General features: G+C 37.2%; 1 protein-coding gene across 1 annotated transcript in view; it reads left to right on the top strand.

Moving 5' to 3' along the window:
- The window catches only part of GNB4 (G protein subunit beta 4), a 70971-nt gene that overhangs the window by 48626 nt on the left and 8063 nt on the right, over window positions 1-14282 (top strand). The window contains exons 3-8 of the mRNA XM_061415393.1: window positions 1919-1957; window positions 2647-2753; window positions 5489-5552; window positions 7184-7346; window positions 8359-8425; window positions 8533-8734. Of these exons, the coding sequence (XP_061271377.1) occupies window positions 1919-1957; window positions 2647-2753; window positions 5489-5552; window positions 7184-7346; window positions 8359-8425; window positions 8533-8734 (642 nt within the window). The remainder of the gene's footprint in view (window positions 1-1918; window positions 1958-2646; window positions 2754-5488; window positions 5553-7183; window positions 7347-8358; window positions 8426-8532; window positions 8735-14282) is intronic.

The raw sequence follows: 14282 nt of genomic DNA on the forward strand, positions 1-14282 counted from the left end.
TTCTCTGGATATATGTCTAGGAGTGGAATGCTTGAGTATTTGCTAGTTCTATTTTTCATTTTTTAAGGGACCTCCATGCTGTTCTCTGTGGTGGCTGTACCAATTTATATTCTCACCAACAGTGTGGGAGGGTTCCCTATTCTCCACACCCACGTCAGCATTCATTGTTTGTGGACTTTTGCATGATGGCCTTTCTTAACTCGTGTGAGGTGGTATCTCATTTTAGTTTTGATTTGCATTTCTCTAAAAATTAATGTACAACAAATGAGGCAAGAATAGATGGTGGATAAAAGACAGTCTCTTCAATAAGTGGTGCTGGGAAGACTTGAACAGCTACATGGAAAAGACTAAAATTAGAACATTCTCTAACACAAGTGGGACCTAATTAAATTTAAAAGTTTTGTACAGCAAAAGAAGCCATAAACAAAACGAAAGACAACCCACAGCATGGGAGAAAATATTTACGAATGAAGCAGTCAACATGGGATTAATCTCCAAATTACATAAAGTGCTCTTAATAGCTCAATATCAAAGAAATGAACAACCCATGCAAATGGTGAAAGATCTAAATAGAGATTTCTCCAAAGAAGACAGAGAGATGGCTAAAAGGCACATGATAAGATGGTCAACATTGCTAATTATTAGAGAAATGCAGATCACAACTACAGTGAGGTATTATCTCGTAATAGTCAGAATGGCCATCATCAAAAAATCTACAAACAACAAATGCTATAGAAGGTATGGAGAAAAGGGAACACTTCTACACGGTTGGTGGGAAGGTAAATGCTCCATAAATACCAGTTCAGTCCATTTGATCTAATGTGTCATTTAAGGCCTCTTTTTCCTTATTGATTCTCTGTCTGGATGACCTGTCCATTGCTGTAATTGAGGTGTTAAAGTTCCCAATGATGATTGTGTTACTGTCGACTTCTCCTTTTATGACTGTTAGCATATCTGGCTTATTTGTTGAAGTTTTCCTATGTTGGGTGCATTTATATTTACAATTATTGTGTCTTCTTCTTGGATTGATCCCTTGATCATTATGTAGTGTCCTTCTTTGTCTCTTGTAACAGTCTATATTTTAAAGTCATTTTCTCTTACTTAAATATAATTCATGATACCATAATACTCCTGGAAGAGAGCATGGGCAGAATATTCTCTGACATAAATCATAACAATGTTTTCTTAGGTCAGTCTCCTAAAGCAATAGAAATAAAACCCAAAATAAACAGATGAGATGTAAACATAATTACCGTCTCACCCACCAAGTCTACTTTTAGTTGTATGCCCAGGAGAACTGAAAACATACATACACACAAAAACTTGCATATGAGTAATCACGGCATCATTAATCATAAAACCACAAAGTAGAAACAGCATAAATGTCCATCCAGTTAATTAATGGATAAACAAAATGTAATATATTCATACAATGAAATATTAGCCATAAAAAGGAATGAACTACTGACACATGATGCAACATGAATGAACCTTCAGAACATTACATGTAAAGGAAGGAAGCCAGACACACGAAAGTCACGTGTGTATGATTCCATTTGTGTGCCTTGTCCTGAATGGGTAAATCCATTGGAAAGTAAATTAGTGATCACCTGGCGGTGGGGAAGAGGGAATTGGAAAGGATAGGTTTCTTTTTTTGGGCGTGATGAAAATGTTCTGCAGTTAGGTAGTGGTGATGGTTGCCCAACATTGTCAATATCCTAACCATTCTAGCTGCACACAGTAAAATGACTAAAGTGGTTAATTTTATGTTACATGAATTTTCTCAATGAGCCTTTTAAAAATAAAGATTGTGTAGTACACTAAGGATTGTATTTCAAATCTGCATTTCCAATGAAAACCTTATTTTAAATCATATCTAGGATTTCCATGTCTAAGTGTATAATCATCTTTATTTCAGGATGCTAGGAAAGCGTGTAATGATGCAACACTTGTTCAGGTAAAGTTTTCTTCCTCAGTTTCTTTTACTAATTTGCATGAAATAGCTTGACAGTGATGCAAATGACAGATTTTATTTATTAGTATTTAATTGAAAGAAAAATGAGATCTCTATTAAGAAGGCTTTGTAATTTGTCAGATGCTTTCAAGAGCCTTTTAAAACATACTTGTGAAAATGAAAGTCTGTGAAAAAGTAAATACTATAAAAATACGTAGATTCATATAATATACGTTTCTTTTTTTAGGTAGCTTCTGCTGCTTTTTGATATGCCCTGATTAAGTTTTTTTCCTTATATAAACTATTAGGAAAGTTTCATTAATTAAAATTGCTCATTTTTATTAAGGATATTTTATGTGCTATTTAAATAAAAAATTGGCTTTCTTTAAATAGTTAAAATTATAAATATTTTACTATTTGATCATCTATTAGCTTTTTATTTGTTTTTTTTTTTACTAAGGTTGGATGGTGTGTCTATTTTTTTTACTTATTAGTCTATAGAAGATGTTCTTATTGGAAGGTGTGCAAATAAATCCTACTTTTTCTTGAGCATCATAGGAATTATTTATATTAATATACCTTCAGTAACTGTCCATTTACTTTATGTCTGCTTTAGTGCCAATTAATTGTTTCTGCTTTATTTTTTGAGCTGTGTCTAAGCTAAAGAATAACATTCTCATCACTTCCTAAAGATCACGTCAAATATGGATTCCGTGGGTCGCATACAGATGCGAACGAGACGCACGCTGAGGGGCCACCTAGCTAAAATCTATGCTATGCACTGGGGCTATGATTCAAGGTTTGTACCTCCCATTTTCAAACTGCCTGCAGAATTATTTTGTTGACTCATCACTTGCATTTTCCATTAGAAACAACCTATATCTATGAAGTGTTTGAAAAAAAATGCATCTAATATGACTGCTTTGCTCTTAATAAAAATATTCATTGACACTTTAAAAGTTTAGAAACCTTTAATATGGAAAAGAAATTTACCTCTCAGAAATACACTTTATTGAATGATTTAGGGAAAGTGTTTAGGATTTCTTTTCTTTGCAGTGGGGTATTATACTTTGTTTTTTAACATGTCAAGGTAGTTTTATTTTTTATTGCATAATAAACATTGAAATTTCAGGTAATAAGGAAGTATTTGTTGAATGTTGCTGTGTACAAGTTACCAGATATTGCTATAATTTATTCATTACCTAGATTCACGAAGGATTGAATTACAAAAAGATATTTTCATTGAATACATCTTTTATTCCCCAGCCACACCCTACAAGGGTGTGTGTAGTGAGAGTGCATGTGCACACACACAGCAGCCATCTGGATTGCAGTTGAATGGCTGGTCATGACTTGGTCACGGGGTTACAGTATGGTCTGTGTTTTTTCCAGAGTATCTGACAATACTGCACGGTGTCTGACCCTGCTTCTTATGGTTGACTTGTTCTTTTGATTTGGTCCATCTAATTGGGAAAATTTAACTAAGAAATTACTTTGGGGGACTTTCCTGGTGGTCCAGTGGCCAAGACTCTGCACTCCCAATGCAGAGGGCCCAGGTTCTACCCCTGATTAGGGAAGTAGATCCCACAGGCTACAACTAAAAGTTCGCATGCCGGGACTAAAGAGCTTGCATGCTGCAACAAAGATCAAAGATCCCCTGTGCCACAGCTAAGACCTGGCATAGCCAAATAAATAAATATTTTAAAAATTAATTTAAAAAATTATTTATTTATTCTTATCATTGGCTGTGCTGGGCTTTGTTGCTGCATGGGCTTTTCTCCAGTCATGGTGAGTGGGGGCTTCTCTTCATTGCAGCGTGTGGGCTTCTTACTGCGGTGGCTTCTCGTTGCAGAGCACAGGCTCTAGGGCATGGAGGCTTCAGTACTTGCAGCTCTCAGGCTCTGGAGCACAAGCTCGGTAGTTGTGGTGCGTGGGCTTAGTTGCTCTGTGGCCTGTGAAATGTTCCCTGATCAGGGATTGAACCCATGTCTCCTGCATTGGCAGGTGGATTCTTTACCACTGAGCCACTGGGGAAGCCCAACCAATTAGTTTTTAATAGACGTTGCACATTTTTTTCTCTTCTTCCAGGAGAATCTAAAAATGTTGCTACCTGTTGCTAATGGTTCCCACATCTCAGTATAAATAGGATTCTTGAATACAGTAATATAGAACTTCTGCCTCTTCAGAGGGGATAAATGAAAATATATAACTAACAACCAACATAAAGCTAGGCCATTTTTTTTTCTTAAATTTAACACATGTAATCTAACCATTGAGGTAGCAAATATATAACTCAAAATGCAATCACTTGAAAATGTTAATGGTTCTTACTTAAAATTTCCTCAAGACTGTTAATCTTCATAGAACACGAAATGTCAGCAAAGCACCTGTCTCACCTTGTCTTTCTGCTCATTCTGATTATCAGCCTGTTACTTAACTTTTTTCTCAACTCAGTGCTGATGATACCAATTGTTTTTAAAAAAGCTTTAGTTCCGTCCCATACCCTGTGGTTGTATCTGCCCTTTCATGAAACTTACAGTGATTACTACATAAGAACCTAATAACGTTTTTTACCTGTAGTGAAGGGAAATGGATGGCTGAGTGATGGGAACACAGAACGTGATTCTTTTTACTGTATATCTATCCTTTTGTATCTTTTGAATTTTATTCCGTAGTGAAAAATAAAATTCCAAAAGAAAACAAAAAATCCAGTGGCTTGTAACTTCAGTCAAGAGTTCCTAATTAGCCTGGCAGACAGAGCTTTCTGCTGTTTAAGCCCAGTCTGCTTTTCCCAACTGTTTTTTCGATTTCTTATGAAGTCTGTGTAACTGGGAAATTCACGGATCTTGAAACACCCGTTGTATTTTTCCACCTCTTGCCACGGAACTTGCCCTCTTTATAGAATACAGATTTCTCCAGCTTTCAAAATTCCGTTTTTCAAGACGTGTTTTCTTTTGCCAGGCTACTTGAGTAACTCAGTAGTTATTTGTCCCTCGTTTGTTTTCCTCTGGCCTTTATTTTATACTACTCCTTTGACTGTTTTCACTTACCTAATTTATTTTAGTAAATATCCTGTCTCCACCAGATGGTAGAGGCCCCAAGGGTAGGAGGTATCGCCTATACTGTGCCATTAACACAGCCTTTCCGTCACAGGCTCTCAATTGTATTTTTAGATTGAATGAAACATGGTTGTTAGGCTTACATGTACTTCATTGTCATTATATTTAAGTCAGTACATTCTAAGCCAGTCAACTAAGAGCTACCAGAATCGTGAATAATACCTAGAATGTTGTCACCATGAAAAAGTTGAATCATAACCAGAGACATTTTTAGTAAAATCTCTAAAAAATTTTAATGTTGACAATTTTTGGCATGCAGAATATATTTTTTTAAGTTGAGAATGTTTCTTGGTATCAAGTTTTTTATTAGAAAAATTATATTTGTCTTTTCTGAACTGTTCTACATTAATGCAATGCATAATTAAACTACTTTTTTCCTCTAAGTGTCACATTATTTTTGTGTTTGCTCCTCTAGGCTACTAGTCAGTGCTTCCCAAGATGGAAAATTAATTATTTGGGATAGCTATACAACAAATAAGGTAGAATTTTTTAATCATCCTCTTACATAACCTTTTATTTGGTTTGATAAACCAGTTCTTTCCTTTATTCTATACTTCAAGGTTATAATTTCTTCCTGGGATAAATTTATTCCATTAATTTTTACTTAGGTCCTCTCTTTAGGCCTAGTATTTGCTTTTAATATTTGCTGCTGCTGCTAAGTTGCTTCAGTCGTGTCCGACTCTGTGCGACCCCATAGACGGCAGACCACCAGGCTCCCCGTCCCTGGGATTCTCCAGGCAAGAACACTGGAGTGGGTTGCCATTTCCTTCTCCAATGCACGAAAGTGAAAAGTCAAAGTGAAGTTGCTCAGTCGTGTCCGACTCTTAGCGACCCCATAGACTGCAGCCTACCAGGCTCCTCTATCCATGGGATTTTCCAGGCAAGACGGAGTGGGGTGCCATTGCCTTCTCCAATATTTAGCCCTTTTTTTATTCCCAAAGACAACTCTAGGAATATAGTTCTATGTGTCTTGAGTCTGATATTTCATACTCAAATATTAAAAGATAGTGTGCATCAGTTTTATATATTAATGATTTTTGTAAAGTTCCCATTTCCTACTGTGACAGTGACCTTATAGTTTTTATTTTTAGTTGTGGATAAGCTGGAATGTTAGGCATTGATTTGTGTTTCTGGGCTGTTCAGAAGATTGAATAGGTTGGAGGCAGATTACAACTTGTTTAGATCCCTTGGTGGTAAAAACTAGTGGGTTCTTCTAATGTCTCCTGGAAAGAATTCCTGATGTAGAGTTGTTGAGTGGTAGTGGAAAAGTTCCAAGAAAACGCTCACAAGTCAAATACTTTTAGATCCTACGTACACTTATACCACTGTATCCATTAAAGATTTAGAAGTACTATTTTGTGAAGCAAACAGTAACTTCAGCCTGGTTGAGAATTTAAAAGCTACCTAGGATAGATTTGTAATATAATAGTTTTCTTAGTTTTTTGGTGTCAATCAGTGACTTTCAGCTATATTTTCCTAAAATGAAAAATACTCTTTTGGGTTAAGTGAGAGCATAGTAATCACACAATACGTTGATTCTGTGTCTGGGCGATTTAACCTTGAGGTTCCCATTCACATTAAACTGTGCTACCTGATTTGCAAATGCTTGGTGTTGGGTAATAAGACATCAGACAATGGTGTGAGTAGATCAGTGCAAACTATTACCATTGTTCAAATTCAAGCCCAGAATATGAGTTATTAGAAAAACATAGCTCTTTATGGAAGGACCATTCTATTCAACTCCAGTTCTTGTATTGTTCAGTGTTCTGTTGTAGGAAATTCCTCTTTTGAACACTACTGCAAAAAGCCAAGAATTTTATTGTTTTTTTTTTTTTAACATTTTACACTTAATATTTCAAACAGCTCTATTACTGTTGAAACATTCTGTGTCTTTGTTCTTCCTAAAAGAATACTTTCTGAAAAGAGCACTTAAATCCAAATGATTTGCAATGTGTTTTTTTATTAGTTTCTCAGATCATTGTATTGTTTATTGTACTTGGCTTATTTTTAAGCTATATTTATGTTTGAGTAATATCTGCTTCACTGTAAATAGGTTTGAAAAATCCATGACTTTTGTAATCTTAGTTTTTCTGTTGTGTTTGTTCTGCAGATGCATGCTATCCCTTTGCGATCTTCCTGGGTGATGACCTGTGCTTATGCTCCCTCTGGTAATTACGTTGCTTGTGGAGGACTGGACAACATCTGCTCTATATATAACTTAAAAACCAGAGAGGGAAATGTGAGAGTGAGCCGAGAGTTACCGGGTCACACAGGTGAGCTTCGCTACATACTGTCCTTTCCTCCCAAATTTGACTTCTCTGAAGATCAAGGAGAAAGAGGGACAAAAGGGGCTCAACTGACCAAAGGATGCATGTTAGTCAAGTGAGAATGGAAATTACTGTGAATCTGAGAAGCATTGACTTTTTATAATTATACAAATGATGACTCTACTTCTATTTTTATTTTAAAAATAGTATTGTTTTGTAGAAATTACTTATTGCAAAGAATTCAAACAATAATGAATACAGAAAGAAGCAAATATGATTTTCTGTATTCTCTGCAAACCTATAACAATTATGGCATTTGGGTGCTTCATTAGGTAATTGAAAGTGTGTATCAAGATACATTTATGAAGTATTTTTTCACTGTGTGATAATGCATTGCTTGATTAGTGTGCACACCACAGTTTATCAGTATAGTATTTGGTTAGTAGTGTGCACAGGAATTTGTTGCCACTTACCAGGTTTCAGCCTTTCTGAATTCTTGGAAGTACTGTTAGCTATGCTTTTTATAAAATTTCTATAATGGTCTTCCTCCTGCTATTTCCATATTTTGAAAAACTGGTGAATTTTGAGCATTCGAATCCACCTTTTTTTTTTTTTTTCAAATCCACCTTTTTAATGAAGCTTTCACTGAGGTTTTTAAAGTATTTCTCCAAGGTACATAACCCAGTCTGCTATAGATTATAGAGAAGGTTTGTATTAAGGAGTATCCTTCTCCTAGGTACTTGTAGTAGGTGGAAGGGACTGTCTTTTACTCAAGTTTGTAACGTTCATAGTCGTTGACATAGTAAATACCTAAGAGAGGGTTTGTTGGTAAAATAAAGTTGCAGGCAGCACAGAATTGGAAGTTATTAAAAGTAGAACTAAAAAAAAAGTAGAACTATACATTTTACTAACAAACACTTGTTGCCCAGGTATTGTATTTTTAAAATACATATTACTATTTTATATGGTAATTGAATTAATCATTGATAACCTAACATTTGTTATCTCTATGCTGTAGGCTACTTGTCCTGCTGTCGGTTTTTAGATGATAGCCAAATAGTTACAAGTTCAGGAGATACAACTTGGTAAGTTTACTCCAGAAGATGACCAATTTGAGGCTGAGTGTGGTAGTAGGAATTAATGTAAGAGGGGAGAACAGTCATTAATGATTTCTGTCTGTTTTTGACTATAGTGCTTTATGGGACATTGAAACTGCCCAGCAGACCACCGCGTTCACTGGGCATTCTGGAGATGTGATGAGTCTTTCCCTGAGTCCTGACATGAGGACTTTTGTTTCCGGTGCTTGTGATGCCTCTTCAAAATTATGGGATATTCGAGATGGAATGTGCAGACAGTCTTTCACTGGGCATGTGTCGGATATTAATGCTGTCAGTGTAAGTGAACAGCATTTCTAAGGAGAATTTATTGTGCATATGAAGTGTTGAACTCCATAATGTGATTTTAACAACAAATTCCCTTTAAGGATCCTATAAATAATGTGCTCTTAACAACATTTAATCCCCAAGTAATAAGAGTTTGATTTTTTTTTAATGGAAAGGTTTTAATAGGCCTAAGTCTTCATTTGCAGGGGAACAGGAATAAGTTTAATTTCTAGATTTACAGGGCAAGATAATCTTGAACAAAAAAGTGGATCCAGAGTTTCAGCTGTGTTCAGAGAACAGTGTCCTGTATCTCCACAGTCAGGGGAGCAACCCCAAGAGAGAGCAGTCAGAAAGACAGAGGTGGCTATTTAATGTAGACAGCATAGCTTTTGAAATCCACCAAACCCTGGATTGAATCTTAGTAATCTGGGAATCAGCTGTGTGAGATCAGGTGGGCTACTTAACCTCTGTGAGCCACACATTCCTTGATGGGAATAATGCTACCGTGGTGTAGAAACTAAATGAAACAAGATGGATGCTCAGTAAATGGTATAAATTATTTATAAGCTCCTTCATATTAAAGAAAAAACAATTCAGACATGTAGCCACAAGTAGATTAAGCCAGATAATAACTCCGTATATATGAGAGTGAACTAGACATATGTGTATAAATTAAAGCCCAAAGGCATTTTGAATGACAATCAAAATGGTTTATCAGTCAGGATTGAGGGGAGGGGTATTAGAAAGTGGGATACTCCTTGACTTAGGTAAATTGTACTATGCAGATCAGATGTCAGAATATATACAGGTGACTAGATTTTCCAAAAGTACTGTAATTGCTACTGTATATATGTATAAGATGTACTCTGATTTTGCAAGAAGATATTTTTGGGGTAAATTTTATTTATCATGTACATATTGAAAGTCACTTTTATATCATCTTTTAGAGAATATCAGAGAAAGTAAAGGCTCTGTGACCTCCACTGCTATTAGGCCAGCCTGGCTTGCAGAGTAGAATTTTAGAGCAGGCACGTCCAATCCTGTCCATCTCACATCCCACCACCTTTATCAAGTTGATGATCTCTTCTGTTCCTAGTTTGCTGCAGATTTATCAAGAATGAGTGTTGAAGTTTATCAAATGCCTCTTCTTCATCTATTGAGATGATCATGTGGTTTTTTCTTTCTCAGTCTGCTAAATGGTGAATTTACATGAGTTGAATTTCAAATATTAACCCAACCCTACATTTAGGCTCACTTGCCTATAATACCTCTTCCCTGGTGGCTCAGAGGTTAAAGTATCTGCCTGAAATGTGGGAGACCTGGGTTCCATCCCTGATTCGGGAAGATCCCCTGGAGAAGGAAATGGCAACCCACTCCAGTATTCTTGCCTGGAGAATCCCATGGATGGAGGAGCCTGGTGGGCTACAATCCACGGGGTCGCCTATAATACATAATCATTTTTTATTTACTGGTGGATTTTGATTTGTTGAAATTTTAAGATTTGCATCCATATTGATAAGTTATGATATGATTTTTCATTTCTTGAGAAATTTTGTTCCCACTTTGGTATTAGCTTAATGCTAGACTCATAGGAGGAACTGGGAAGTTAACACTTTGTGTGGAATTGATAAGATTTCATCCTTAATTGTTTGGTTGACTTTGCTGTCTGCCCAAGGAAGTTTTCTTGTGTGAGAAGAAATTTAACTAAAAATTTAATGTCCTAATTAGATTTAGGCCTACTTAAGATATCCATTTCTTCTTGAGTAAGCTTTGGTAGAGTTTGCCTTTCAAGAAATTTGGTTCTGTAACCTGTGTTGTCAGATGTATTAACTTACAGTTGTTCATAATATTCCCTTATTTTTCTTTTGATAGTTATGGAATCTGTAGGGTATCTCATTCATGATATTGGTAACTTGTTTCTTAGTTTTTTCCTGATTGGTCTTGTGGGTTGAATTGAATACCTCTAAAAATTTACATGTTGAAGTCCTAAACCCCAGTACCTCAGAATGTGACCTTATTTGAAAATAGCTATTGCAGATATAATTAATTAGTTGAGTCATCCTGGATCGGGGTCCACCTTAATCCAATATGACTCTTGCTCTTAGAAAAGGGAAATTTAGAGACAAACACACAGTGTTAACAGTGTGACGAAACATAGGAAGATAGCCAGCGCATCTATAAACCAAGGAGATGGGCCTAACAGACGCTTTTTAGGCCCCAGACACTTTGATTTCAGACTTCTACCCTCCAGACCTATGAAACGATACATTTCTGTTGTTTAAGCCATTCAGTTTGTGTTCCTTTGTTACAGCAGGTCTAGCAAACTAATGCATTTGGTTAAAGGTTTATCAGGTCTTCCCTGGTAGCTCAGTTGGTAAAGAATCCACCTACAATGCCAGAGATCCAGGTTTGATCCCTGGCTGGGGAAGATTCCCCTGGAGAAGGAAATGGCAACTCATTCCAGTATTCTTGCCTGGAAAATCCCATGGACAGAAGAGCCTGGTGGGCTACAGTCCATGGGGTCACAGAGAGTCAGACACAACTTTATCAGTTTTTTTAATTTATCTTCTCAAAGAACCATTTTTTTTGGCATCAAAGAGTCTCTGTTTTCTGTTTGATTGATTTTTCACTCTTTATTATTTCTTTTCTTCTGCTTACATGGGTTTTGTTTGCTCTCCTGTTTCTCATTTCTTAAGGCAGAAGCTGGTATCATTGGTGTGAAACCTTTCCTCTTTTCTAATATTGGAACTTAAAGTTGTAAGTTTCTTTCTAAGCATTTCTTTTTGCTACATTCCACAAATTTTGATTCATTTTCATTTAGTGACAGGAGTTATAATTTTCCTTTTGATCTCTTTGACCCGTGAAGTTATTTAGCTTCTATAGTTTTAAATATTTGTGGAGTTTTAAGATATCCTTATTTTTGCATTTCCCTGATGATTAGTGATGTTGAGCATCTTTCCGTGTGTCCCTTTGCTGTTTGTATGTCTTCTTTGGGAAAATGTCTATTTAGTTCTCCTGCCTATATTTTAATCAGGTTTTTGGTTTTTTGATACTGAGTTTTGCAGATTTTTTGCATGTTTTGAATATTAACCTTGTCTTGGATATATTGTTTGCAAGTATCTTCTCTCACTTAGTAGGCTGCCTTTTCCTTTTCTCAATAGTTTCTTCATGTGCAAAAGCTTTTTCTAGTTTGATTTAGTTGCATTTGTTTATTTTTGCTTTTACTTTCCTTGCCTGAGGGTACAGATCCAAAAAATATATTGCTAAGACCTGTGTTAAGGAGCATGTGTGTATTATTGTGTGGTAGTCACTCAGTTGTGTCTCTTTGTGACCCCACGGACTGTAACCCACCCGGCTCCTCTGTCCATGGGATTCTCCAGGCAAGAATACTGGAGCAGGTTGCCATTTCCTTCTCCAGGAGATCTTCTCAACCCAGGGGTCAAACCCTGGTCTCCTGCATCACAGGTAGAGTCTTTACTGCCTGGGAATTCCCTGGCAGTCCAGTGGTTAGGACTCTGTGCTTTCACTGCAAAGGACCTGAGTTTGATCCCTGGTCTGGGAACTAAAATCCCACAGGCCACACAGTACGAAAAAAAAAGAAAAAAAGCATACTGCCTATGTTCTAGGAAATTTATGGTTTCAAATTTATACATCTAAGTATTGAATCCATTTGAGTTTATTTTTATATATGGTATGAGAAAGTCATCCAGTTTGATGCTTTTGCATGGAGCTGACCAGTTTTCCCAACACCATTTATGGTCTTTTCCTCATTGTATATTCTTGCCTCCTTTGTTGTTGACTGTGTGTTTATGGGTTTATCTCTGGGCTATTCTGTTCCATTGATCTGTGTATCTGTTTTAGTGTCAGTAACATAAACTTTGGAGAAGGCAGTGGCACCCCACTCCAGTACTCTTGCCTGGAAAATCCCATGGACGGAGGAGCCTGGTAGGCTGCAGTCTATGGGGCCGCTAAGAGTCAGACACGACTGAGCAACTTCACTTTCACTTTTCACTTTCATGCATTGGAGAAGGAAATGGCAACCCAGTCAAGTATTCTTGCCTGGAGAATCCCAGGGACAGGGGAGCCTGATGGGCTGCCGTCTATGGGGTCGCACAGAGTCGGACACGACTGAAGTGACTTAGCAGCAGCAACATACACTTTTGACTCCTGTAGCTTTGTAGTATAGTTTGAAATCAGGGCCTGTGATACCTCCAAAAAATTGCTTTATATTTTTAAAAAAGTAAATATTAGAAGGAAAATGATAAGCTATATTTACCACAAAGAAAACAAATATATTCTTCATTTTATTCCTGCAGATCAATAGGTCCTAAAAAAGCAATACAGATGACCAGTAGATATATGAAGAAAAGTGACTTCTTCTTTGTAAAAAGTGTTGAGTAGTGCCACAATATCTGAGAAACGAGATTCACAAACTAACAATGCATAGTTTTTTTTTCTGTGTGTGTGTATATGTATGTGTGTTTGCATGCGCGCACGTGAGAACATTTAGTATACTGCTAGCTTCACTTTACAGCCTAGCCTAACTGGATGATCTATGTTCTCTTTTATTAAATGTTTCTATTTATTTCTCATAATGAGGTTTTTGGAACATGTCTTTGAGTCCACATACATATATAAATACTATAAATAGTAATATTTGGTTTAAATGTTTTAGTAAAACATATGGAGGATCAGGGGCTTCCCTGGTGACTCAAGGGAAAAGTTTCCACCTGCCAAAGCAGGAGATGTGGGTTTGATCCCTGGGTTGGGAGGATCTGGAGAAGGAAGGATTTGCCTGGGAAATTCCATGGACAGAGGAGGCTGGCGGCTACAGTCCAAGGGGTTGCAAAAAAGTGTCTACGACTTAGTGACTAAACAAAAGCAGAGGACCGGAGCCAGGATTTATTGAATATGTGTCTTGTGCTGAACAGTGGGTTATGGATCCTTTGTGTGTTATTTCACTCTGCCCTAACCAACATGCTAAAGCTGAAACTAAGGCTTTCCAGGTGGCACTAGTGGTAGAGAACCCACCTGCCAATGCAGGAGACATAAGAGATGCGGGTTTGATCCCTGGGTGAGAAAGATCCCCCGCAGGAGGGCATGGCTACCCCACTCCAGTATTCTTGTCTGGAGAATCCCATGGACAGAGAAGCCTGGTGGACTACAGTCCATAGGGTTGCAAAGAGTCAGACATGACTGAAACGACTTAGCACGTAGCATGCACAAGGCCCAAGTGTTCAGGAATCTTCAGTGCCTAAAATCACTCACCTGATCCAAAGCCAAGTTGAAATTTAAATCTAGGTCTTGTCTTACCCACTCCTGAGAGTCCCCTGGACTACAAGGAGATCTATCCAGTCCGTCCTAAAGGAAATCAGTCCTGAGTACTCATTGGAAGGACTGATACTGAAGCTGAAATTTCAATATTTTGGCCACCTGATGGGAAGAACTGACTCATTGGAAAAGACCCTGATGCTGGGAAAGATTGAAGACAGGAGAAGGGGACAATAGAGGATGAGATGGTGGGATGACATCACTGACTCGATGGACAGGAGTTTGAGCA

This window comes from Bos javanicus, chromosome 1, assembly GCF_032452875.1.
Source record: "Bos javanicus breed banteng chromosome 1, ARS-OSU_banteng_1.0, whole genome shotgun sequence".
NCBI classification, from domain to species: Eukaryota; Metazoa; Chordata; class Mammalia; order Artiodactyla; family Bovidae; genus Bos; species Bos javanicus.